The sequence below is a fragment of the Pseudopipra pipra genome, chromosome 7 (genome assembly GCF_036250125.1).
Source record: "Pseudopipra pipra isolate bDixPip1 chromosome 7, bDixPip1.hap1, whole genome shotgun sequence".
NCBI lineage: Eukaryota > Metazoa > Chordata > Aves > Passeriformes > Pipridae > Pseudopipra > Pseudopipra pipra.
This window is the reverse complement of record NC_087555.1, coordinates 21,249,511-21,273,709: the sequence shown is the minus strand read 5'-3', so window position 1 is coordinate 21,273,709 and position 24,199 is coordinate 21,249,511. Positions and strand designations below refer to the sequence as shown.

The 24,199-nt window shown below is 38.7% G+C and overlaps 1 protein-coding gene across 6 annotated transcripts in view; it reads right to left on the bottom strand.

Moving 5' to 3' along the window:
- GRB14 (growth factor receptor bound protein 14) overlaps positions 1-23,535 on the bottom strand; it is a 104,059-nt gene extending 80,524 nt beyond the window's left edge. For 4 of the 6 annotated variants that reach the window (XM_064661037.1, XM_064661034.1, XM_064661038.1 and 1 more), the window contains exons 1-2: positions 23,184-23,535; positions 21,465-21,597 (exon numbers count right to left, since the gene is read on the bottom strand). In XM_064661037.1, coding sequence (XP_064517107.1) covers positions 21,465-21,597; positions 23,184-23,323 — 273 coding nt within the window. In that variant the 5' untranslated portion in view covers positions 23,324-23,535. Of the gene's footprint in view, positions 1-6,139; positions 6,555-21,464; positions 21,598-23,183 lie in introns of those variants that run through there. The other 2 variants (XM_064661035.1, XM_064661039.1) reach the window with 2 other exon arrangements.
- Positions 23,536-24,199: the final 664 nt, after the last annotated feature.

Genomic DNA, 24,199 nt, shown 5'->3' with positions numbered 1-24,199 from the left:
TCACCCTAGAGGCACTACCACTGTCACTGAAGGGCTCAGCCTTGGCCACTGAAGGGTCTGTCTTGGAGGTAGCTGACATTGGCTCTGTTGGACATGGAGGGAACTTTCCAGCAGCTTCTCACAGAAGCCACCTGTGTAGAGCCCCTCTCCCCCTGCTACCAAAAACTTGCCATGCAAACCCACTACATGATAAGTCATAACTCCTTCTTTAGATCCTTAAGGTAGCTGTTGTTTTTTTGGGCTGGTCTTGCCTCTGTTCCTGACCCACAGGCAGAAAAACAAGGAGTGGTGAAGTATGGGGCATGGGCAGTACCCATAGCAACAGCATTAAAATGAGGAAGAAAGCAAGTTTAAATATGAATAATTCCTTGGTTCAATGTGATGAATTTTCTTTGTATTCACTGATGTAGCTTCAGTTTATCAAAAGTAAAGAAAATCTAATTTTTCAGGTACTTGCTTATGTGTTATAGCATGTTCAAAGTAAAAGAACATATAAGAAGACATATAAGTTGGGGAAATGTGATTTTTCAAATAAGACTGATGCCAACACCTTGTGTGCCATTTGCTAAGTTTCTCCCTTCATATAGAGCAATGCAGCATAATCAGAAGAGGGTTTACTTTAGCAGAAATAACTATTCAGCAATAGCTCTTGATATACTTCAAGGCTAGATAACACAGTCTGAAGGTCAAGTTCTGACTTCTTGAAGCCTAATTTATTCAAGAGGCGACTAAAGTACTAGAGCTAGGAAATGGCCAAGCACTTTCTTCAATTGATGAAAAAGCTGGGTTTTTTTCCAAAGGATTTCTGCCCACAGAAAAGGATTATGAGCAGAGTAGGGCACTAAACACTGCCAATTTCCTTGGTTACTGTATGAAGAATGTTAGATGTTCAAAGAAGGCAAGAAGAAACTGAAAAACATATCAAAGATCTGTTCAAGAACTGAAGACAGAGAGGAGACAGAGTGCAACATTAATTGTGCCACTAAACCTTGTCAAACTATACACAGGACAAGTAATGACCAAGTGTATTAAACCACTGAGATTTTAAAAGACTTCTTAAAAAGCTCTGTGTGCTTATTACTCAGCCTCTCATACACACACACACACATCCCTACCTACCTTTCACAACAGCTACGCAGCATAGTGCTACAGATTTTAAATTCCAAGACCATTGATAATTTTGTGTACAAAATATCCTGTAAAAGTTGATTGTTTGTAGACACTGGAATGTCACAGGATAGGAAAAAACCTCCCTCTCCCCACCCACACCTGAACCATACGGACTGTTAAAGTTAGTCCTATTTTGATTTCTTTTATGTGGGATCATTTTTATACACAATAAAAACAGTAGGAAGTTTTACTGGTTTTATGCTAGTCAAAGCAGGAAATACGACAGGTCAACTGGTATATGACTGCTATATCAGAATCCATTTTTAGGTGCCTGCTTGAGTATAAAGAGTACATATTCAATGAAAAAATTGGTCTAGAACCCTTCTCAAGTATAGTATCAGATCTAGATTTATTTGGCCAACAACATAAGGGAGGGGAAAAGTCCTGCAACACCTTCTCTTGAGGAGTCCTGTCTGTAGCTCTCCTGAACAGTCCCTGGTCCTAACCAGAGCTCTTCCATGATGACAGAAAATGCTAGTCTGCCACCCTCCTTCTTCCCTATCATCCATAAACTGAATCTCTAGCCGCATGCCATCCTCTATCACAAGTAGGTACCTTAGTGTCTGCAAGTATTGTACGACAGAAGACTGTTGTAGGCAGTTCATTAATCTTTACATAGCTAACACGTAAGTTGTATGCTCCCTCAGACAAGTATCTGAGATAGATATTTGTAAAGCTACTTTCACAAAGTTTTTCAGCATTAAGAGTAAGCAGGAATTTCAGATGTCCCCAAACAAAATGCAGCTATATTAGCACATGTTAGATGTGCTAAGCTGGCAAGACCTTTCTGTGAGCCTACATACTAGCTTGGCCTTCTGGCAATTTTAAATATAAACTTCTTTCAAAAAACACACTAACCTTCTCCTGAATTCAGTTTGGGTCTCTGCCCATTCCCATGTATATTCATCTTTCTCAACCTTTGTCAACTCTTGCCCTGGCTCAAAATCTTCTGTTCGTATCAAACTCTGTAGATACAGTAGTAGCATATACTGATGTTTTATTCTAGTAATTTATCTCTAAAACCTAATCCTATACTGAATTTCCAGTGAGGCCAATCCAACTGCTTTATCATGGTTATCCCCTTTACTTCTTTCAGACTCCACAAAAATTCATTAAATAAAATATTCTATTTTGAATAAAAACTTCAAATATTTCACCTCAATTACCACAGGTTTGCTGACCACTACTCTTTAGGCCTTTAAAGCCCACTCTCTCCATCTCCTCTCGTCTGTCTTTAAAACTTCAAGGATGTATTGTACTACAGAAACATTTTATTATTGTATTATAGACTCATAGAATAGCTTGGGTTGGAAGGGACCTTAAAGGTGATCTAGTTCCAACACCCCTGCCATGGGCAGGGACACCTTCCACAGACCACAGACCACTTTGCTCAAAGCCCCATCCAACCCAGTCTTGAATTATTTTATTTATTATTGTATTTTATTTCTATTACTGTAGAAAAGACAAAAAGGGCAGTGGTGTTGTTTATGCATCTTTAACTTACTATTTTTCAAACTGTCCTTACAAAGAGATGTTTCACACATGAATGCTTGGTCTGCCTCCAGTTATTTTATAGAAGGTATTCATTTAATGACCCCATTATCATGTCACTTAAAGTGCCTTATGTAAAATTCCTGGATCAGCACATTGGCCTTTCATCTCGGGGAACCTAAATGCAAAACTGAAAAATTACTTTCATGCTCTTCATCTTGCAGACAGATATTACTAATTCTCGGTACAATTTGGCTTAAGTGACCATTTTTCCTTGGGAGAGGGGTAAGTGTTGATTAAAGCATGTGATTTTGGGCCAGAAAAATAGATGGAATAAAGATGCAAGAGAATCTTGAAATTTGCATGCTTACAGCAACCCTAGATTTGAGCAATCTAAATCATATCCTCATTTTCTAATCAATATTTCTTCCATTTAAAAGACACTACACAATCCCTTCAAGAATCACTGGAAATTATTCAGCTGCAATATGTGCTACCTATGTACACAACGCTTCTTAACAGTACCCAACCTAGTGTGCTACGAAGTTCCCAGCTGTTGTGGAAAAAATCTACAAGTCTCTCTGTTTCTACACCTTGCATCCAACATCATGTACCCAAGACTTCTACTTATTATATAACAAGTCTAGTAGACTTGTGAGTGTTTATATTGAATAAATGATTGGTCTTTGACTGTAAAACAGTGTCTTGAATTCATTATGACCTTTCAAATCTAATTTCTTAAAAACACTTTTAGAGGAGTACAGAGTTATTCATACAGAAAATAAAGACATTTATTCTGAATTGGATTAATTACATGTCTAGTCTATAAATGCGGTTGTGATAGTACTCAATATATATAATTCCCCATGCTTATCAAGTATGTAATTTTCCTGTCTGTGCTAAAAGACCCCTTGGAATCTAAACAAGGCCTGGCAGCTTTAGTTAAAAATATATTATTTAAGAATGAAACACATCAACTGTGATGAGCACTTCACATCAGATTTTAAAACAGAAAGTATGAAATAACTTTGGACAAAGCATATTAGACATTTGGAATGAAAACGAGAAAAACCCATGTGTTCAAGAAATTGGCAGAACAATCAGATTAGCACATTGACAATGCAAAATTTTACATTTTGTGTGAGAGAAATAAGGGGACAAAAATACTTGCAATTTTTGCAGTACCATAATTAAACTAGACTTCTTACATAATTACTCACTCTGTGAATTTAAGAAATAATGATTGGGGATGGTCGATACTCTAAAGTAATACTTCATGAGCTAATGTTTATCTTGACTACGCAGAGCTAATGTAACATTTCTACTTTTCTAGGTCATTCTTGTGCTACAAGAAATAGAAAGTGCACTACTTTAAGTCAAAGGTTATGTCTAAGGTTCTAATGTCCACAAGAAACAAGAACAAATTTACACATACACATGTGCTACCCCTCACAAGCATGGCTCTTGTCTGCCTTCCTGCCTTCCAGCTCTAGAAATTAGAATATTGCTACAGAAATAACACGAGCACTTTCTAAATAGAAAGAAGAGATAATTTCAGGAGGAATTCTACATGAACAGATAAAACCACCACAAGCATAAACAAGCCTAATAAATTTGGCATAGAGTGAGCCCTCAGTGAGGACATATGCCTTCAAGAAGTTTTTACAACAGTAACTCAATAGCTACCTACCTAAGGCAACATCCTGTGCTGCTTCCTCCTACTACTTCCATTAATTTTATTTTGGGCTTACAAAGTGCATAGATAAAGAGAAGTAAAGCCAGTAACTGTTGACAGCTAACTTGATAGTAGCATGAAAAGTAAAAATGAGAGAGCATGCACAGAAATTTATCTTACTTTGAATTTATCAAAAAAGAAAAACTCTTACATTCCCTCAGAAAATTATTCTTACCTCTCAACACCAAAAAAAAAGAAAAGTAACCCATTAAAATATACAGTACAGTTAAAACTGAGTTTCCTAGCCTTCTGAATGCTAGATTGAGCAAAGTTACACCTCTCCCCTCCCACACAGCACAAAGTACTGCTGTGTGCATACCAGAGGAGTCTAACACAACTACATGCTGCAAGAACAAAGACCTTCCTCTCCTAACAGGCAAACAACAAAAACCAGACAAAAATAATAACTATGACAACTGAAGATTTGAGATCTGAAGGGGTGTTGGGGGGAGGAAGAGAAGAAGAGGAAGGAACCACAGGATTGAGAGGATGAGAGCTGAAAAGTTAAACCACAATTTTTAAAGGAATGTTTTTGAGAAGTGTAACAGAGATATAGCAAATTGTTAGATAACACTGTGTAAGAGCACATCTTGCACATATCTAAATCTGAAAGTTACTATACCAGAAAAGTAGTATGTTATCGTGCTATTAAGACAGTAGTATAATCTAATCTGTACCAATCAATCCCAATAAAACTGTATGTTCACAGGCTTCCCCTCCAACTCAAACAATGAAATAATCTAAAGAATACCATATATCCCAAATCAATGAAAGCTCTACGTGTTCATATACTACTTTAGACCCACTGGACTTATGCCATAAGTATATACTGTGTTCTATGTAAATTGCTCATGAGAACCATTTAATACTGTAGTAATATTTCAATGAACTTTCATTTTTCATAATGCTGGTACATTAAAAGCCTTTGAGTAACAGAAGAGTCTATTAAAAGTGAGTCAGGCATATTATGCAGCAATAAGGTTTTGAAAAATATCTACACATTTACAAAATAAATCGAACTAATTAATAACTTAGAGCTTGTTTGAACTAACTTCTTATAAGTTAATATATCTGGCTCAGCAGAGTCATATTTCCGTACTTCATTTCCACGTGTATTTTTAACTTCATAGACACCCCCGTGCACAGAGTTACCCTAAGCAATCCTAGTGCACATAGATGTAATGATTTTGCATTGCTTCCACTTTTTATTGACACAACAAAAAAAAAAAGGCAAGTACAGTGTCTATGGAGAAACACTGTACAGTGTGACCCTAATTCCCAAAATACCTGATGGGCCATCCACTAATAAGGTGTTAGCCAGAAAAGGTAGGAAAAAGTATGTTGTGTTTAAAGGTGGTGCAAAACCTGTGGAAGCAGACTCCAGTAATCCTCCATTAGGAACAGTAACATAGCCTTCTACAGAGACATACTTTAATGTAATCATGACACTTTATATTTTAAAACTACATTAATCTAAGAAAAATAATTTCTTGTACAAAGTACAAAACATAGAAAAAAAGCACCCGTAAAAAAAATTCAGTTATGTACACATAACATTTATGTATATTATGCAAACATATTTCACATAGAGAAATAAAAAAAATCTATATTTATCAGAAAAGAAACATTCTTATTACATAAGAGAAATGAAATAAAAAGTGCAAAAATAAATATAGCCACGTTTAAATGTTGTTACCAACCCATACTAACGTCAGAATTACAAGACTGATTTAAATGCCATACCCTTTTCTGCAGAGTTATTGGCATAACTGCAGGCAATGTTACTCTTCTGGAAGACAAACTCATGCCTGCTTTTCACAGAACTCGCCAACCTTCATCCAGATGATAACATAAAGCAGAAAAAGTAGTTAGCAATATGCCTTAAAGCCTAATTTCTCATAGCCTAAATATTGGAGAGTCAGCACAAAGGAAAGACTAAGGCTCTAGTAAATGTCACTCCATTTATGTGAATTCAGTCCTACTCAAAGCCAATGACAGAAGACACTGGGGTAGGAGAAACTAAAAATCAACCAACCAAAGAGCTTGAAAACTTGTCTTCTGTCCTTGGAAAGGCCCACGCTGATTATCTCTGGCTATAAAAATAAGCAGAACAACATGCATTTCTATCACTCAGAACTTTGTCTTCACTGTCAAAACAAAAAACAAATCGTTAAAGATTGCATTCTAGCACTTCACACTGAGTGGTTACAGTCTCAGGGTTTTTTTCCTGGCTTTTTCCAGCAAACAAAACATACTTCAGTACTCCTGATCTTAAGGTTTCAGGAAAGTAACTGAGCATAAGAATAGATGCAGTGAATCCATGGAATTCAATTTTCTGATTTTTAATTAATTGTATTCAAAGCAGAAGCAAAACACCCCTTTAAGTAATGCAATTTCTACTTTTGCAATGCAACCCAGGCCCAAAAATATGGCACATAAAATGTTGCAAGTGAGAGAAATGAAGCCTGTTTTATGAACTCAAGTTTTTGATCACCCCCACTCACATAATTACTTTATGTATCAAATATCTGCATAACAAATCTGTTTACATTAACATGGTTTGACTAAGGAAGTCAGGGTTTTTTCTTTCCTTCTAGGTCAAAGAGGGTAACATTTTGCATTGCTTACATGATAAGTCAAGCTATAATCTTTTTTTAAAGGTCTCATAATGTGCTTAATAGCAGAAAAACAGTTTTCTGCTTTTATGCAGCATGACAAAGCAGTAATCCTGTTGTAAAACAAATTATTAAACAGATGTCAGAACTGTAATATTGGATATTTCTTTTATAACTCTTGAACAAGCAGTTCTCATCAGAAACAGTGTTCCCTGTACTTGAATACTGCAGACATTCTGAAAAAATTATTTGTACTAAGTATTCATAGCATCCCAAACAATAACATATCACATGTGCAGGCTACTGTAGCTTCATAGGCAGTCACTGCAAGTATATTACTGAGCACATATCTGATGTATATGTCCTATAATTATTCAGAACTGACTTGGTAATCCATGCTAATTTCACTAGATCATATTTATAATATTTTTCCCTCAGTAACTGGAAATCAGCACACTCTTTAGTAACCCCAAAATATCTAGAGAATAATCTCATCTCCAAGACATAAGAAACTACATACTGGGAAATTAAAAATAAACTATTTGATTGCATCTAATTTTCTGTTTTGTAAGTTTTCTGAATGGCAAAAACATAACAAGTCACTAGCACCAACAAGATACTTCAGAATCCATGGATTCAAAGCATCTATTTTCATCCTAAATCACCTTTCTGAAATCCTAAAATCAGTAGGGCTTAGGTAAGTTCTGTCAATGAACAAGAGGAATGAACACCATAACCTGCATTGCACTGGCATTTTACCAGCAGCTCTCAAATAGTTATAAAATAGTGCCAAGCAATAGGAAGTAAAGACAAATATTTTCCTAAACTTTCAAAACCTGTTCTTGATTGAGACACATAATATGGAAAAAAACTGATAAGAAACCGATGCCAAGTCACAAAGAGAATTTCTTTGGAGACAGACATTTGATCCTTGTTCAGTTAGCTTTAAAACAAGAGCTTTTAATAAAGCTATGAAAAAAGGTAAAATACAGCAGATATTACCCATTTCCTTGCTTCAATAATATAAGTCCAGTTTTAACTTTGACTCATTTTACATTCAGTCTATAGCAGTAACAGATCCATAGCAACTAACCTTCTAGGTTTAAGGTATTTATTGACTTTTATTTTTCTCTCTTAAACTCCAGTCCAAAATCCTTATGACTCTTTTGAGAAAATAAAAAGTATTCCTGAGATCAAGTTTAAAGTGTTAATTCTGTAACATTTGGAATTAACAACCTTTTCTACTATAGCTATGATAAATGTCAAGTATTTGCAATTAGGTTTTTTACCTTTCAGGCACGCAGTTTTTATTTCCTATGGGAGCACGTTTTCAAAATTCTATAATATAGCTCCAAAATTTTGCTGTAAGATTTAGAAAATAACTTGTGGTATCAGAGCCTGATCCTATAGGCATTTTACTCACAGGAATATTAAACATGCATATGTTTGCAGCAACAGGAAAAAAAAACTCCCTCTACAATCTTTTTTCCTTGGATTTATGAAAAAACATTTGAGAAATAGTAGCTGCAAAACTTGGAGCACCGCATTACTGACTTTATTGGGAAAGAAACAAAAATAACCCAAGCCATTTTTCCTTATCCCTGGGTACTAAAGGCTCTTGAAATAAAATTGACCTATTTGTCTGCAAGGTGAAGCAAAGGTTTATTTTCCTCAGTGAAATTATCTGTATTTTACCTTTTCCAATCAGATATAAAGACCAGACCTATTCAGGAAGTAAGCAAAAACTTAAGTGTTGTATTTGACTTGGTAATAAAAGTCCAATATTCAAATAATTATTAGATTTTAAATAAAAATACTACAGTAATTGATGTATGCTAATGAAAGTAAACATCAGTTGCACCTAAGAGCACTAAAAATAACATTAAGGAATACTTTCTTTTCTTAAATTTCACAAACACCCATTTAATAAAATAAAGTTAATAAAATACATCTCAATTTCTAAGCACAAGCCTTGCAGAACCACTTCACCATGTGAAAGTCAAGAGGAGTTTTGTTGATAAATGTGAGATACAGAAAGGCTTTGAAAGCCAATTATGCCTTCAGGGAAACATACATAACCACTTTTTTTTTCCCTACAGATAAAAGATTTGACTTGTCCATGGCAGGTTTGCAAAGAATTTTGCTGGTGCTGGTGGACAGGAAGGAAATCAGATCCAGCTCACTTGCTTGAGAGCTCTGTAAAATGACTATGTTTATGCAGCTTTTCACTCCTATTTTTGTCACTAAGCTACCAGATACAGTTGTGAAAACATTGTGCAGATACTTTTTAGATACTTCAAAATATAAACCACTTCTACTTCTTGCCACTTAAGAAAGCAAGACTAAATGAAGTGGGCAAGAATTGAAATGTCCTTAGTAAATTAGTAGCTCCGAGTAAGGGTTTTATAACAACATATGGAATAGAGATACCCTGTCAGTAGAGGAAGGTCAGTGATGTCCTTAAGGCACTGACTATGGAGTCACAAGAGCTGATCTATTCCTAGCTCTGCCGGATATAATGCAGGAATGTGAGCATTTATAAGTAACAAGAGCAAATCAGACTCAGCTTTTCTTGATGAAAAAACCAAATTCTAGATAATATAATTCCATTAAGGTTTATAAAAACTTTGATGCCATTTTTTGTATTTATTTTTTCTTTAAGCTAAGGCATAAGTTTATTACAAGAGCAATATCAATCAGGTAAGTTATTTGTGGTGCTACCTGCACTTCCTTGAGAGAGTGCTCCCGTCTGCCTGGCATAGACAGTCTCTTTGTCTCTTTGCTAGAAGAGTCAGTTATTGCGTGACCGTAGAAACACGTACAGGGTATTTTTACATAGGTACATTTCCATGTGCTTGACAAATAACCAGTTTCTTTAAAATCACTCTACAAAAGAAATGTTTCAAAGTGATTGAGTAAGTCGTTGTCTTTCTACTCCTTTAGTCCCTTACACAAAGAAATGTAGCAAGATCTTAGTCTTCAAACAGAACACACAGCACACCCTCTTAGAGGGTCAAGATATGCAGATACGGTTGCACAGACTGTACTACCTGCAAAGCAACACAGATATAAGGTACCTAGGAACTTCACAAAGAAGTTTGAGCCATTGTGATCTCTCCTGTCTATTCATACAATTATCCACCTATTAAATGCTTCTAATTTAAGAGACTGCTGCACCACAAAAAAAGAACAAGCACAATTCATAGTTTTAGCTCTCCCTCTTCTAGCCTTTGCACACACACCATGAAGGAGCAGTTTAAGGGCAAAGCAAGATAACTCTGGATCTCAAACCCTGCACTGAAAAGCCATCCCGAAATATGCCATTTTTTAGTTCTCAGCAGATCACTGTGCTCTTGCTGGCCAAGAAACATGTACCACACGAACTATGAACTCCTTAATTTTAATGCAATCTTTCAAGTACTAACCCATGTGTCAGCTTTCTTCTTCCCCCTGGTTATAACTATGGATAGAAGTGAGTCAAACTGATCCTTAAACATACTTAAAATAAGATTCTTAGATAAAAATTGTCAGCAACTGTATTTTCTGGCAGTCAAGATCACAGGCTGGTTGTATTGGAAAATAATTCGTCAAGGGTCAGCTTTTCACAGACAAATGTGTTTAGTAACACATATAGAACCAAAGCAAAGAGAAACAGAGGTTGCAGAAAGACAGTGAAGGGACAAAGACACATAAAACAGATTATCAGTGACACAGCTGAATCACTGGCTTCCATTTTACTGTCTCCATATGTTTGTCTTCTGAAAGAACTAGTTTTATTTGAGAAAGAGAAGCCTTTCTCATGTTCGTATTTCTGTTATACAGAAGTCATCCACCAGCACTCAGTCAAGCACAAACCATGTACTTTCCTCATTACACATTGTGACTGCTTGGACTGACTTGGTAATGCATTTTCTATCCTGGAGTCACAAAGCATGTATTCTCTTATATCTTATTTAGAGAAGTATTTGTGAATTCTTTCTCAGGTCATGATTTTCAAGTATAATCCCTACTTCAAAATTGTAATGCTGCTGGAATAGTTTAGGAAAACACTAAGAGATTCATATAAGGTTTTATATGAATGTATAAGCCCCAAATACAGTGACTGAGAGTAATTTATCATCACTTCTCCACAATAACTGTATAGAAAAAGTCTAGATCTACTCAGTCCTTTCCTCTCCACTAAGTTACACATTACTTCCTTGTAGTTATCCTACAAATTCCACTCTTTTGGGCTTGAAAAGATGAGTAGTTTGTTTAATAAACTCATTTAGGATTTGAGAAGTCTCCATCCCAGAAGAAAAATAACATCCAACCATGATGACTTCATCATTCAGCTGTTCCAATGACCCATACTTTGAGAAATTTTCAAAGAAGAAAATAACTTTAAAATATAACTTAATGAGAACAAATAGATATAAGTATTATGTGCTAAAATACAGTATAGGAACTAAGTTAAAGTATGAAAATCAGGATATGGACACTTGTCCTTTCGCCCTAATGAGAAATTATTTTATTAGGCAGAAATTGGGCAGATCCTGTCTGCTTACCGAAATGGAAGGGTTCACATTGCAAGAACAATGGCAAAAATCTGAACATTGCTCTTTAACGCAGCTCTAAATTTTGCAGATCAAAGAACAGAATGCAGTTTTTCCATCCTCACCAGTTCTCCTCACAAACTTGTGGAATCTTAAAACATTGTTACATGTGCTCCTTGCAAAGCTTTTCAGCTGCCTATTTTTGCAATCAATAGGTTCAAGCCCAATAGAAAAGCACACTGATAAAGTTCTGTCAGCCGAGTTATATAAGAAAACTCTTCTATTACATGGACTTCCCTCTCACTACATAGCAGTAAATTCTAGTGATTATGAGAATAAATTCTTGCAAACTTCCAGCCTGTTTCTCAACAGCTGATACCATTTCTGTGGCATTATCAAGAGCTTGCAGCTGTTCATAAACGCCAAGTCTTAATGTAATCAGTAACAGGAGTTATCATAACATAACTAATATAAAAAAGCTATTTATAGCCTAAGAATGCAGTAATTGAAAAATCCCATTCTGATCACAAGGCAATCTAGTGTATCTTGTTTTCCTGTGGATATAATATCAAATTAAGAAGCAAAAAGACAGATATACCAGTATGCAGCATATGCATACATATCAGAAATAGGCAGGAACAACTCATCAGTACCCTAATTAGAAGCACAGGCACACCTCTAAGATAACCGATATACATTTCTCTCTTGAGACTTAAGTATTAAATATCGTGTACACTATTGGGCTAAAATATGAGCTGATTAGCTGCAAATGAATGTTCTGTGACTGAAACGGGAGAAAAGAAAGTTCACGTTGTCACTAGAGCAGAGGTCTAATTTCTTCTCCCTCTTAATTCCTCCTCCCACAGCTGCCCTTCTTGAAAAAATTTCTGTGGCCTGATTAGCTTTTTTTTAAATCTTCCCATTTGAGGTGACTCCCATCAGGACTCTATCATGAGAGACACGATTAAGTATACTGTCTTGAAGGTTTCCCTTTATACATAAATTAAAGGCAGTCATAAAAGTGTGAGTGCCCTCAGAAATAGCAACTTTAAGTACGTTGAAGACAGGGAGAATATTGCCATTGGGCAACTGTTATCTCCCACTTATCATTGCAGCATTTCACCACTTGCTAAAGATATATGCCACCTTGTTAATAGGAATAATCAACTGCTAGAAAAGTCTGGAAACCCCAAGGTCTAAAATTCTCAACTGGAAGATGTATCAGTTCCTGCCTCTGCAGACACACAGAAAGAATGAACATCAATTGTCCGTAACAGGATGCCCTTCCACTGCCTGGCCATCGCAGTCCCTGCCATACAAGCACCAAACTGAAAACTATTATCCTGAAGATACTCATCTAAGTGGTCTGCAGATGTTAAGACACAGATACCCATTGTCCTCTGTTACACAGTGCGGTAAGAAGGGTGAGAGATCTGAGGTTTATTGTCAGTTTCTATACTTTTTCTTACAAAAGGGAAACGATACATGCATTTGGTCCAGTTTTCATTACAACTCTAGCTTGATCTCTTAATTACATTGGCACAGCATAAAGATTACCACTACAAAGAGTTAAAAAGATCATGAAGCAAAAATTCTGGGGGAACAACAATACTGCACTAGTGGCTCTGGAATTTCATGTGAAAGAACAAGCAAGTCCTCAGTTATCTATTGTAAATAGATACAAGAAAATACACATGTATAAAGAATATAAAATTGTTTTATCAATCACAAATATGCAATACTATTCTATATGCATGATCAAGTTAATTCCACCTGGTGGACACCAACCAGGTTTAACTGTGATGTTTATATGGACGTATGTTTTGTTTATGTAAAATTCAAATTACACTTACTGTGGTAACATTTATGCACAGAAGTAGGATGGGCATATTCCTCTGCTTGGTTCTACAGCTCTCAAATTCTTATTTGAATAGATAACTCTCAGAACATCAGAAATGCAGCAATGCAAGGATATGCTAAAAACTGTACCAAAACTCCTCGCAAAAACTGATCTGACTTTGAGCTCCATTCTTCAGTTAATAGCCCAACACTAGAACAACAAAGTCTTATGACGATAAAATCATAAAAATGCTATCATCTTACATGAGTTTAAGCACTGTAAAGGTACGGTAAACTACTTTGCATTTTCTCCTTCTTTTGCAAAGCTTTTAATTCAAAGGCGGTTGTAAACTTTCAATAACAAACGCCTAAGTTGTCAATTTTACCAAATTTGTTGCATTTAAGGTAATGTAACCATTAATCATTGACTACCCTCTTTCATTTAATAGTCCAAAGCTATGAAACTATTTATGTTATAAATACAGTAGTACCTGATATAAAGCAGGTGTCTACAATACTGGGCAATAAGATGACAAAAGTAGACCAGAACAGGACTACAGAGGTTTTATAAGACCAGAGAAGAATGTTGACGAAAAACAAAACAGAAAAAAAAAAACCGAAACCAAACTTAAGGCTGGGTCTCATTTTATGAGTGTTACTAAACACCACTTTGATTAATCTAGACTGTGTGTCCTGGGAAGTGAGATGGGAACATGTATCTGTTCTGATCAAAAGACCATTCAGACAATGGTGTGTTAGAGGAAGATGTCAGTAGTGTTCTGTTCTTACAATCTTATTGACCCCTTGCATCCCTCCCTTACCACAGTATCACTTACTGACTGTGTTACCAACAGGAAGCCACCTCGAGAAAGATCTGCCAATAAAATACTTATTTAATCATGGATCTGTCTATGGCAGGTATGGAGTTGCTACAAAACAACCTGAACTTCCCAGTCTAACCCTAAATAAAAGCACCCACCTCTGGGAACAATTATGAGTAAGAACAGTGTTAATATCTATCATATCTCATTCCCTTCTGAAAATTATGACGATTCAAGCTCCATTCATGAGAGTTTAATCTTTTAATATCAAATTCAATGAAACTGAGTTATCAAAAGTGACTCAGCAGCATTAGAGAAATTCCCTGCAGTTGCACCTGGCTTTAATGGTCAAGTCAAAGGAATGGGCACTGTTCGTACCATAACCTGCCCTCACCACCCTGTAATTACACAGTACTTTAGAGATATCACAAAATCAAAATACCAGGTAGTCAACTCAGAGTTCAAGGGACGAATATTAAAGAATCACTTTTTGATAAATCAGGGTTTCCAAATTTTCAGAGAAGGTTTTCTAGACAAGGTATTAGATCTACTGCAACGGAGGTTTCTTATTCAAAATACAGCACAGAAAAGCCAGTTTCTTGTACTGAGAAAACAGTCCTAAAAGAAAAGAAACTTCAGGTTTGACTTTGAGGCTGATGAAGCCCAAAACAATCAAAATCCAAAGGATTATTAAAATCATTTCAATCTGACAAACACTGGGAAAATGTCTACCAGAATCTTTGACAGTACTGATGATTTTTTTATTTTATATTAGTACAAATTGCAAAAATTTAAGCCTAACATTTTCCTGACATAAGCAGATTTAAAAAAAAAGCTTGCAGAGACAACATCTTAGTAACTACAAAAGTTAGAATGACCTTGTTTTCTTGCTCATAAGAAAGGAAAAAAAAAGACATGCTATTTTTGTGAAGTTACAATGTTTACAGTCTTTGCTTGGGTTCTTTCTGCACAGTAACATATATATGTATGAAATATATTTATTTATATTCATTTAATAGATGAAAATATTGAGAGTTCACAGTTTGACAGAAAGCAAATAATTTCTCATCTCTAAAAGAAAGATACACTAACAAATGAACCAATGTAAAGAAGATAAAGTAAAATACAAAAAGAAAAAAAACCAAACAAACAAATGATTATTCTGAAGTTTCCTCAGGCTGATGTATCAGACAGATTGTGCTAAGGCACATCCAGTATAAACCAGGTAATATTCCTGATTGCTAAAATGAGAAATTGTTCAACCTTGCCTTCTAATTTTTACCTGCACAGACAAGTGACTTTCTGTCACAGTGTTAAGATGACTGGTCAAAGTACAAAGGTACATGCATTAAGATAGCAAGTTTTAATGGGGCTCTAAATAATTTTAATCTACTGTAATATCAATAAATCTTTCCTTGGCGTGGAGGTACAACCATGTAAATGAAGAACAGAACACGGAGACTGGAGCAGACCGCTAGATGAGACACCACTAAAGGGAATCCAACCGAATCCTTTTTGCAATCCGTATACTGGAGACTTCATGTAAAAACCTTGAGCTCTTCGAGTTGGTTCTGTACAGAATGTTTCTACTGCTAATCTGTAAACCAGTTGGAAAGACTTCTTCCCTTCCCTTCTGACTTTCAAACTCTTTTTTATATAATTTAAGGGGAAGACATAGGAAAAACTGATATATGTTTAGAGGCTGAAAAGCAAAAAGACTTGAGAACTGATAAAGGAGGCTATGTGCAATGCTCTCCAACTTGGAAGGAAATCTGGTAGAAACAGACAGACTGGAATTACAGAGTAAATTTAAGCAATGCATCTTTTTGTTGGAAAAGATGTCTCAACCCTCAGAAATTACTTGGAAATTCATGCATTACTACATTTCAATAAAAACCCCTTTTGTTTCCACATTGTTTAAAAGTTGAGAAAACAAATACATCACCCAAAAAATCCATCATGAAAAGGTCTAAGAACCAAAGGCTTAGACATTTATGTCTGCTAATAGAATTATATGCAAAGTTTTGAAGAATGAGGCTTCAAGCAGGTTCATTAAAAGACCCTGAATTATAGGTGTAAAAAACCTAATGGTACTCCAATTACAACAGTCAATGCTCAATATTACTCATAAACTTAGAATAGCACACATTCAAATAAACATCTCTTTGACATAAAATTCCTTTTAGCTCTTCTTTGTCAAAAAGCTTTACATGAAAATCTTTGTTAATACAAAGAGCAAAGTGACGTTCCACTACAGCCATGTGTATTTGAGGTCCCTATACAACTGATTTCCTGGAAAGAACATTGTGGGAGTATATTTGGATTCGACATGATAAAAATATCTACCTGTTTAGAACATCGAAAAAGACAAAAGCGGCAAGGTAAAATTTCAAAGATTTGAGTGTTCTTCACCTTGAGATTTACTTGAGTTTTATTTTTGCACTTCTAATTTAATTTAAAGAAACAAGGCACTAATTACCTTGAACTACTTTTGTCATGAAACACTTTTTGGCTTATCCTTGAGCAGGGCAAGAACTGTCACTGCAGTGCAAATTATTCAGGTTTTGTTTTCAGAAAGCCTTAAAAACTAAGCTTTCATAAAACTACAGTAATCTCTTAGTTCATTTGACCAAAGACAACCAAAAGCATACTAAAGAACAGAACAAGTTTTCTTACAGTTAATATTTTTCCCTACTAATATCTATTTTGATCATAATTAGGGACAAAAGTACAAAGTGCTTTATATTTTCAGTTCCTTGCCACTTCTTAGAGAACACAGGCTCTGAGACACAATTAGATTTTTCACACAAGTTCACAAACTCCACCTAATAACAGCAAATGCTTGATTCCCCAAAGGAAGGCAACATTTCCCACCATCCACCAAGCTGACCATACTGTGTTGGACATGGAAGAGCTGGGGGTTTGGCCTGTTCAGATAAGTCTTCCACCCTGAAACATAAAATTCAGCTTATTTGAACGCGCTTCATAGGATTATAGAATTATCAAGGTTGGAAGAGATCATCAAGTCCAACCATCAACCCATCACTACCACTGTGACCCCTAACCCACTAAACTGTATCACGCAGATGCAAATGCAGAAGCCTTTTAATCACCTCCAGGGATGGTGACTCCACCACCTCCTTGGGCAACCTATTGCAATGCCAGATCACCCTAACAGCGAAAAAGATTTTTCTAATATCTAATCTGAATCTCCCCTGTCTCAGCTTAAGGTCATTTCCTCTAGTCCTCTCACTGCAGGCACAGTAAAAGTGACCTACCCCCATCTCACTACAGCCTCCTTTCCTGAGGTACCTCCTGAGCCTCCTCTTCTCTAGACTAAACAAACATGGCTTCCTCAGCTGTTCTTCATATGACATGTTTTCTAGACCTTTCACGAGTCTTGTCCTTCACTGGATACCCTTCAGTATCTCCAGGTCGTTTTAATGTGAGGGGCCCAGAACTGGACACAGGACTCAAGGTGTGGCCTCACCAGTGCCGAGTACAGGGGGGTATGATCACTTCCCTGGTCCTGCTGGCTACACTACTCTTGATACAAGCCAGGATGCCTTTGGCCTTCTTGGCCACCTGGGCACAGGTTGGCTTACGTTCAGCTGCTGTCAACCAGGACCCCCAGATCCTTTTCCACTGAGCCACTTTCCAGATATTCTTCCCCCTGCCTGTAAGCGCTGTATGGGGTTAACGTGACCAAAGTGTAGGACTTGGCACTTGGTCATGTTGAACCTCATGCTGTTGGTCTCAGCCCATCGATCCAGCCTGTCTCAGGTCCCTCTGCAGGGCCTTCTTACAGGTCAACACACCAAGCCAACTTGGTGTTGCCTGCAAATCTGCTAATGGTACACTCAATCCCCTCATTCAGATCATCAGTAAAGATATTACACAGGACTGGGCCCAACACTGATCCCTGGGGGACACCACTAGTGACCAGATGCCACCTGAATGCAGCACCATTCACCACTACACTCTGGGCCCAGCCATCCAGCCAGTTCTTAACCCAGTGAAGAGCACACCTGTCCAAGCCATGGGCTACCAGCTTTTCCAAACTTCTTCAGTGAAAGGGTAGTTAAGCACTGGAACAGGCTGCCCAGGAAGGTGGTGGAGTCACCACCCCGGCACTGTTCAAGAAGCAGCTAGATGTGACCCTTAGTGCTGTGGATTACTTGGGCGTGGTGGTGTTCAGTCGAAGGTTGAACTCAATGATCTTGGAAGTCTTTTCAAACCTTAATGACTCCATGATTCTTTGATTCTAAGATGTAATACTCTTCCAAAGTGCAAGAGGGAAAGAGATGGGCAGCTGTGTTGATGAGGCAGACCAAACACAGTTCAGACACACAGACATCCTACTTCCCAAGCACAGAGGCAACTCACTATTCTGCTAAGTGGTTTTTACCTATTTGTTTTTATAAACTTATTTTCAGTGAGTCAACCCAACAAACATGCTGTTCAAGCAGCATGTTCAACATTTTGAGAGGCTTATGATAAAAGATCATCAGAAGACAGTAAGAATTTCAGCTTAGAAAAACAAGAATTCAAAATAACATTAATAGTCTATTTAGAAGTAGAAAGATTTCACATGTAACAGGTGCTATGAATAAGAGAGTAGATATTAGTGACAACTTCTTTCTTCTCTAGAAGTAGAAAATCTTTTCCGGAGAGAAAAGCAAGACAGAAGAGGCTTTTTTTTTTTCTTTTAGAAACACACAATTTGATTTAGAAACACCTACAAGACATAAGTAGAAATTCACTCTGCAATTTATCTTTACCATGCTTGAAATTAAAAGCAAAGCAGAAAAAGAAACAATAAAAAAAATCAAGCAATCTAAAAGAAGAATCACTGAAAACATATGTAGATCATCAGAGAGGCAACAGAAAAAATTCTGGCAGCTTTCAACACTATACACACCAAAAAAAATGCTTAAGAGTAACTGGTTTCTCTTAAGAGTTAGGAAACTATCAAACAGTAACAGTAATATTCGTGACCTTGGAGGCTGTATTCTATGAAATTTTTGTATATGGATAATGTAGTTGCACATAGCGCTGCTACAAAGTTGACAAAATAAGAACACAGGGTGGAAAACGCAACATTTTCAAGTACAGTCTCCACAGCCACTTATGGGAAGTCAAAATCACAGCCAATTCACTTCTCTTCACACACCTGCTTAGCGTTCTCTTTCTTTTTTAAACCTGAGTAATTTCATTAGCCTATTAGAAGACTTCAACCTGAATTTCAAAGGTAAAAGTTTAATCTGACAGTTGCTATTTGGCCTTAACCTTTTATAACTTGAGATGAAGAACATAGGAACAGTCATGCTGAGTGTGACAAATGGTCTACTTAGCCAAGTACCATTTCTCCTGCAGTAGCCATAAACAGACACCCAGGTGAAAGGCTTTTTGACAGAAACCATGGTCTTGTCTCCAGGAAAATGCCTCCAGGAAAATAACAGGAAGACTTCTCTCCATTTTTCTGGTAGCTGAAAAATGGGTCAGGGCCTCCACAGACACCAGCATTATGTTAGCTCACTTCCATCAGGAAACCAGTTGTTCTTGATCCTGCTTTTACCAGAGAAAACACTACATTCCTAAATGGAAAACCAGGAGAAATGGAAGGATTGTGAGCAGGAATCATCACAAAAAGTATGACAAGAACCTTTATGAAGAAGCAGAAGTACAGTTAGTGAACCTATGAACTTCAGCTTCTGAGAGACTGAAGCTAACACTTAGATGGTTTAACTGATCAAGCCAGTCAGTACTGTTAAACATGACTGGCCACAAAAGCAGATAGTTGACCTTTGTGTGTTAAATCTTGCTTAGAAAATCTACCTTCTATTTCAAGTACAAAGATTACCACAATGACTGCAATTTAAGCCTGCAACATGACTAATTTAAGCTATTTTTTTAAATGTGACTTCTAGTCCTTTTGTTCTGAAAAATAATGCTACCAATTCAGTGTTTTTCCTGTCTCTGCAGAGACAGTCAATGCTTCCACCCTGCCCTAGCATGAAACTAGCACAATTTTACCCCACTGCCTTAGCAATGTTCACATACACACTGACCAGAAATGCTTCAGATTAGTATTTCTATTGTAGGAAAAGAACTAAAAGCAATAAAAGTAGTCCAGAAAGACACGATAGCTATTTTCAGAGAACATACAAAAAATGGCAAGATAGAATTACAGCAGTTTAGCAGACACATCTATGTTTTTCACTGGAGCACGGGGGAGAAAGCTCCTCCTTAAGGTGCCACAACTTCGCTAGCAAAGTTCTCCAGCACATGCACAGAAACAGCCATGACTTGTCAGCTTCAGAGAAGTTAATACAACTACAAGAAACTTCAACTTCCAGACAATTTCTTCATGTAAATCTAAAACCCGAATAACCAGCAGCAGTATAAGTTCTTAGACCTCCAGTATCATCCCTAAAACTGTTAACATATCAGTTGAAGTTTAAGATTGAAGACCACCAAAAAAAGAGAATGTGGAGGTAGTACTCTTAATCCCACAGACGTTCCTTGCCAGAACTCTTTCCAGTCTCAAGATGAGAAAAGAGAAATAAGACAAGCAAGCTTTCAAAGAGTGAAACAGATCTTCAACATCAATAATTTCCATTAACTGGAAATTCTTCCTCCTCTACCCCTGCTCAGGATAACAAATACACTGTGTGTGAATACTATTGCCAGAGCACTGCCAGGTCTGTCTACCCACTCAGATCTTCCCTTGGCATTCAGTTTAAGGTATTTATGGAAATATAGTAACATCAGACATACACAGATAGATGCAGATGCTATAAAAAAATAGCCAGGTACACAGCATTTGCTCCTTCCCCATCAATCCAGGTTTTATTCCATTATCCTAGCAAAATTAGACCATCAGACAAGCTGTTCAGCGACTGTTAAAACCCTCTGTTCTATAACACCGATGACAGTAATTGGAGGCGGAGAGGAAGGGAAGAAAGAAATTAACTCCCCATTTAAGGATATAAAGTACTGCCTGCCTGCCTCTGGTTCCACTTTAAGTGAAAAATCTGCAGAGTCACACATAGACTCTGTGAAAGAACAGTCATGTCTTAAGTCACAGATTCCACACTTTCTACAATCATCAATGACCTACAGAGAAAATTTCACCAAATTAACAGAAATATGAAACACTTCTAATAGAAAAATAACTTAATAGGTAACCGAGCTTTTCTTCAAACTTTCACTAAAACACTTTACAAATTGTCAAATAATAATTTATACATCTTACCTGTTTTTTTCTTGAAGTTGCCTTGGGCAACAGACTGGCTGACAAAACTGATGCAAACGGCGAGCAACACAGCTCAGGAAAAGGATTTGGAATTGATGGGATCTCCAAAATACTGTCATCTTTCTTTTTTCTCCTATTGCAACAGAATACATAATATGAAGTGATAACTGTAACAACTGTTAAAATTGCAATGTCCAACCACAATACATGAAACACTAAGGTACTAATACCACCGTACTTCCTGGTTGCAGCAATTAGCTTTTTTTTGTGCAGTTATTTTACTTAATCAGTAGGCTGAATATATTAACATACAGTGCCTAGCACTACTTGAAAGCAATCCAAGTATTCAACTCTGAATATAAAGTTGTCTGAATATGCGTAAGTCTCTGCAGAGTAAGAACACAGATATATTTATTTTGGCTTCTAAGGACATTAGTAAATATTTTGTTGTCCCTGTGTTTATGCCAATCCCTGTGTACACATATTACAACAGTGGATGCATGTAACTTCTCAGTAAAACTTCCCAAGTACATCGGAACAGTATTTTAAACAAATGGAAACTTTTTTTCACCAGAATCAGGAGTCAAAGTGACTGACAAGACAAAATAGGGCAAAGCAATACATTCATTTCTGTTTTCAGTTACTTTTGTACTTGAATCTCCACAGCTCCATCATAAAATAAATATCTCAATTGTTGCTGGTTACTTAAATAGGATTGTGTCAGAAGTACCACCAAGAAGCATTTGCAAGAGTAGTGAAGATAACCACTACTGTACTTGCTGAAGAGCTCAGTTATGCACTGGTTTAAAGTATCACACTAATAATGTGGTTGTTTAGACTGCTGTGTACATTACAGTGCACCGTTTTCTCACATAAAATATTGAACAACACTTTGTCTACTTGATTTCATTTGGAGAGGAGCACCCAAAGCACTCGAAGTATTTGTGTCTGCCAACATGTGAGTTGATGGTTCCAAGCTTAACATTTTACTTTATTGCCTTCTTTATTATCATTCCAGATTTCATATACTAATTGGTACAAAGTACAGAAAACCGTCAGAGTAGGGTAATGATACAGAATGAAGATGCTTCCAAAGTGATATTTAGCTTTACAAGGAGCAAAAAATCCTGTATGCAGTTTTAAGATTTTGTAAACTTCAGTCTACCACAACTCATCAGATGTTTCACGAAAAACCCTAGCTCCCACCTTCTTTTACGAGGAATAGAGACCAACGCCTTTAAGAACAGCCTGAGAGGTAACAAGCAGGGTGCACACCGCTGACAGCAATTGCAGCGGCATCGCTCACGGTGAAGCGGTTTTATCTCACGAATATTCTGAGAAAGGCACTGCAAGGATAAAGTAGCGGCTGGCTCAGCCTGACAAGGCAGGCTCGGCACCGCCGGCTCCTTTCACCTCAAACTGGGAAACCTCAAAAGAGAAAAAAAAAAAAAAAAAGCGGTGGGGGGTGGGGGGACACACACGCATCCGCAGCGGAGGAAAGTGTCTGCAGGGCCGGGAAACAACTTTTGTGCACCAGGGAGTCGCGGGCCGATCTCTGGCCAGGCCGCCCCCTCCTGCGCTTCGCCCCCTCCCCGAGCCGCCGCTCCCCGGCCCCCCCAGCCCCGCGTCCCGCCCGCGGGGCGCTGCCCAACCCCGACGGCACGGGCGGCCCTCGGGGGAGCGGAGGGGCGGCGGTGCCCGCCCGGGCTCCGGCCTTACCTGTCGGGGGGCAAGGGCGGCGGGTCGCCCCCGGGGGGCCGAGGTGGCGGGCGGGGGGAGCCGCGGGGGCCGCCGCCAGCGGGCTCCGCCGCCCGCCCAGCGCCGGGCACACCGGGCACACCGGGCAGCGGGGCGGCCATCGGCGGCGGCGACGTCCTGGCGGGGCGGCACGGCCGGCGAGCGGCCCCGGCGCTGCCGGGCGCGCCGGGCGGAGGCTGCTCTCGCTCCCGCTGCGGAGGAGGGGGAGGCGACGGGGAGCGGGGGGGAAGCGCCGCCCGGGCGGCACCGAGCGCCTTCCCCGGCACACGTGCGCGGGCGGCGGCGGGGGCGGGCGGCCGCCGGCTCTGCGCTGCGACGGGGAGGCAGCGCTTGGGGCGGGCGGGGGCTGAGCCGTGCCCTTCGGCCGCCCCGCAGGCCCGGCGGAGGAGCCAGGCGGGCCCGGCAGGTGCGCGGCTCCGGGGCCCGAGGCCGCGGTGTGACCCCGCGGGGCCGAGGCGCCGAGGGCAGCGGGAGCCCCTCCGAGCGCTCCCTGCCCGCCTGTGCCTCAGCACCTGCCCCGAGCGGGGGTCCCGCAGCCGGCGCTGCCCTCGGCCTGACCCGCGACCTCCTGCTCCCGCCGGTGCAGCGGCTCCCGCCGCATTCCGCCGGACGGGCCTGGCACTCGGCTCAACGCCTGACAAATCATTAACTAGGCTGCCCCATCCCTCTGTGCATCGGGAATTTATGGTTATGCCTTGGAGAAATAAGGAATGACCGAGGCGGGGGAACAGACCCATTGCCTTGTGCCAGAAAAGCGGCTCGTGGGCTCCCGGCTGGGCCCAGGACCCACGTCCAGCCAGAGCTCCGAGGACAGCCGAAAGGAAAGATGTTTTCCCTTCAGTGCAGCCTGCACCTGCCTTGCTTTATGTACACAAAAACCTTTTTGGCAATTCCGTGGCCATCCTTATCAGCATTTACCCTGTTTCAAAATACAAAATGCCACTTGGCTGTACGAAGAACAGTTTGATGGCACCAAG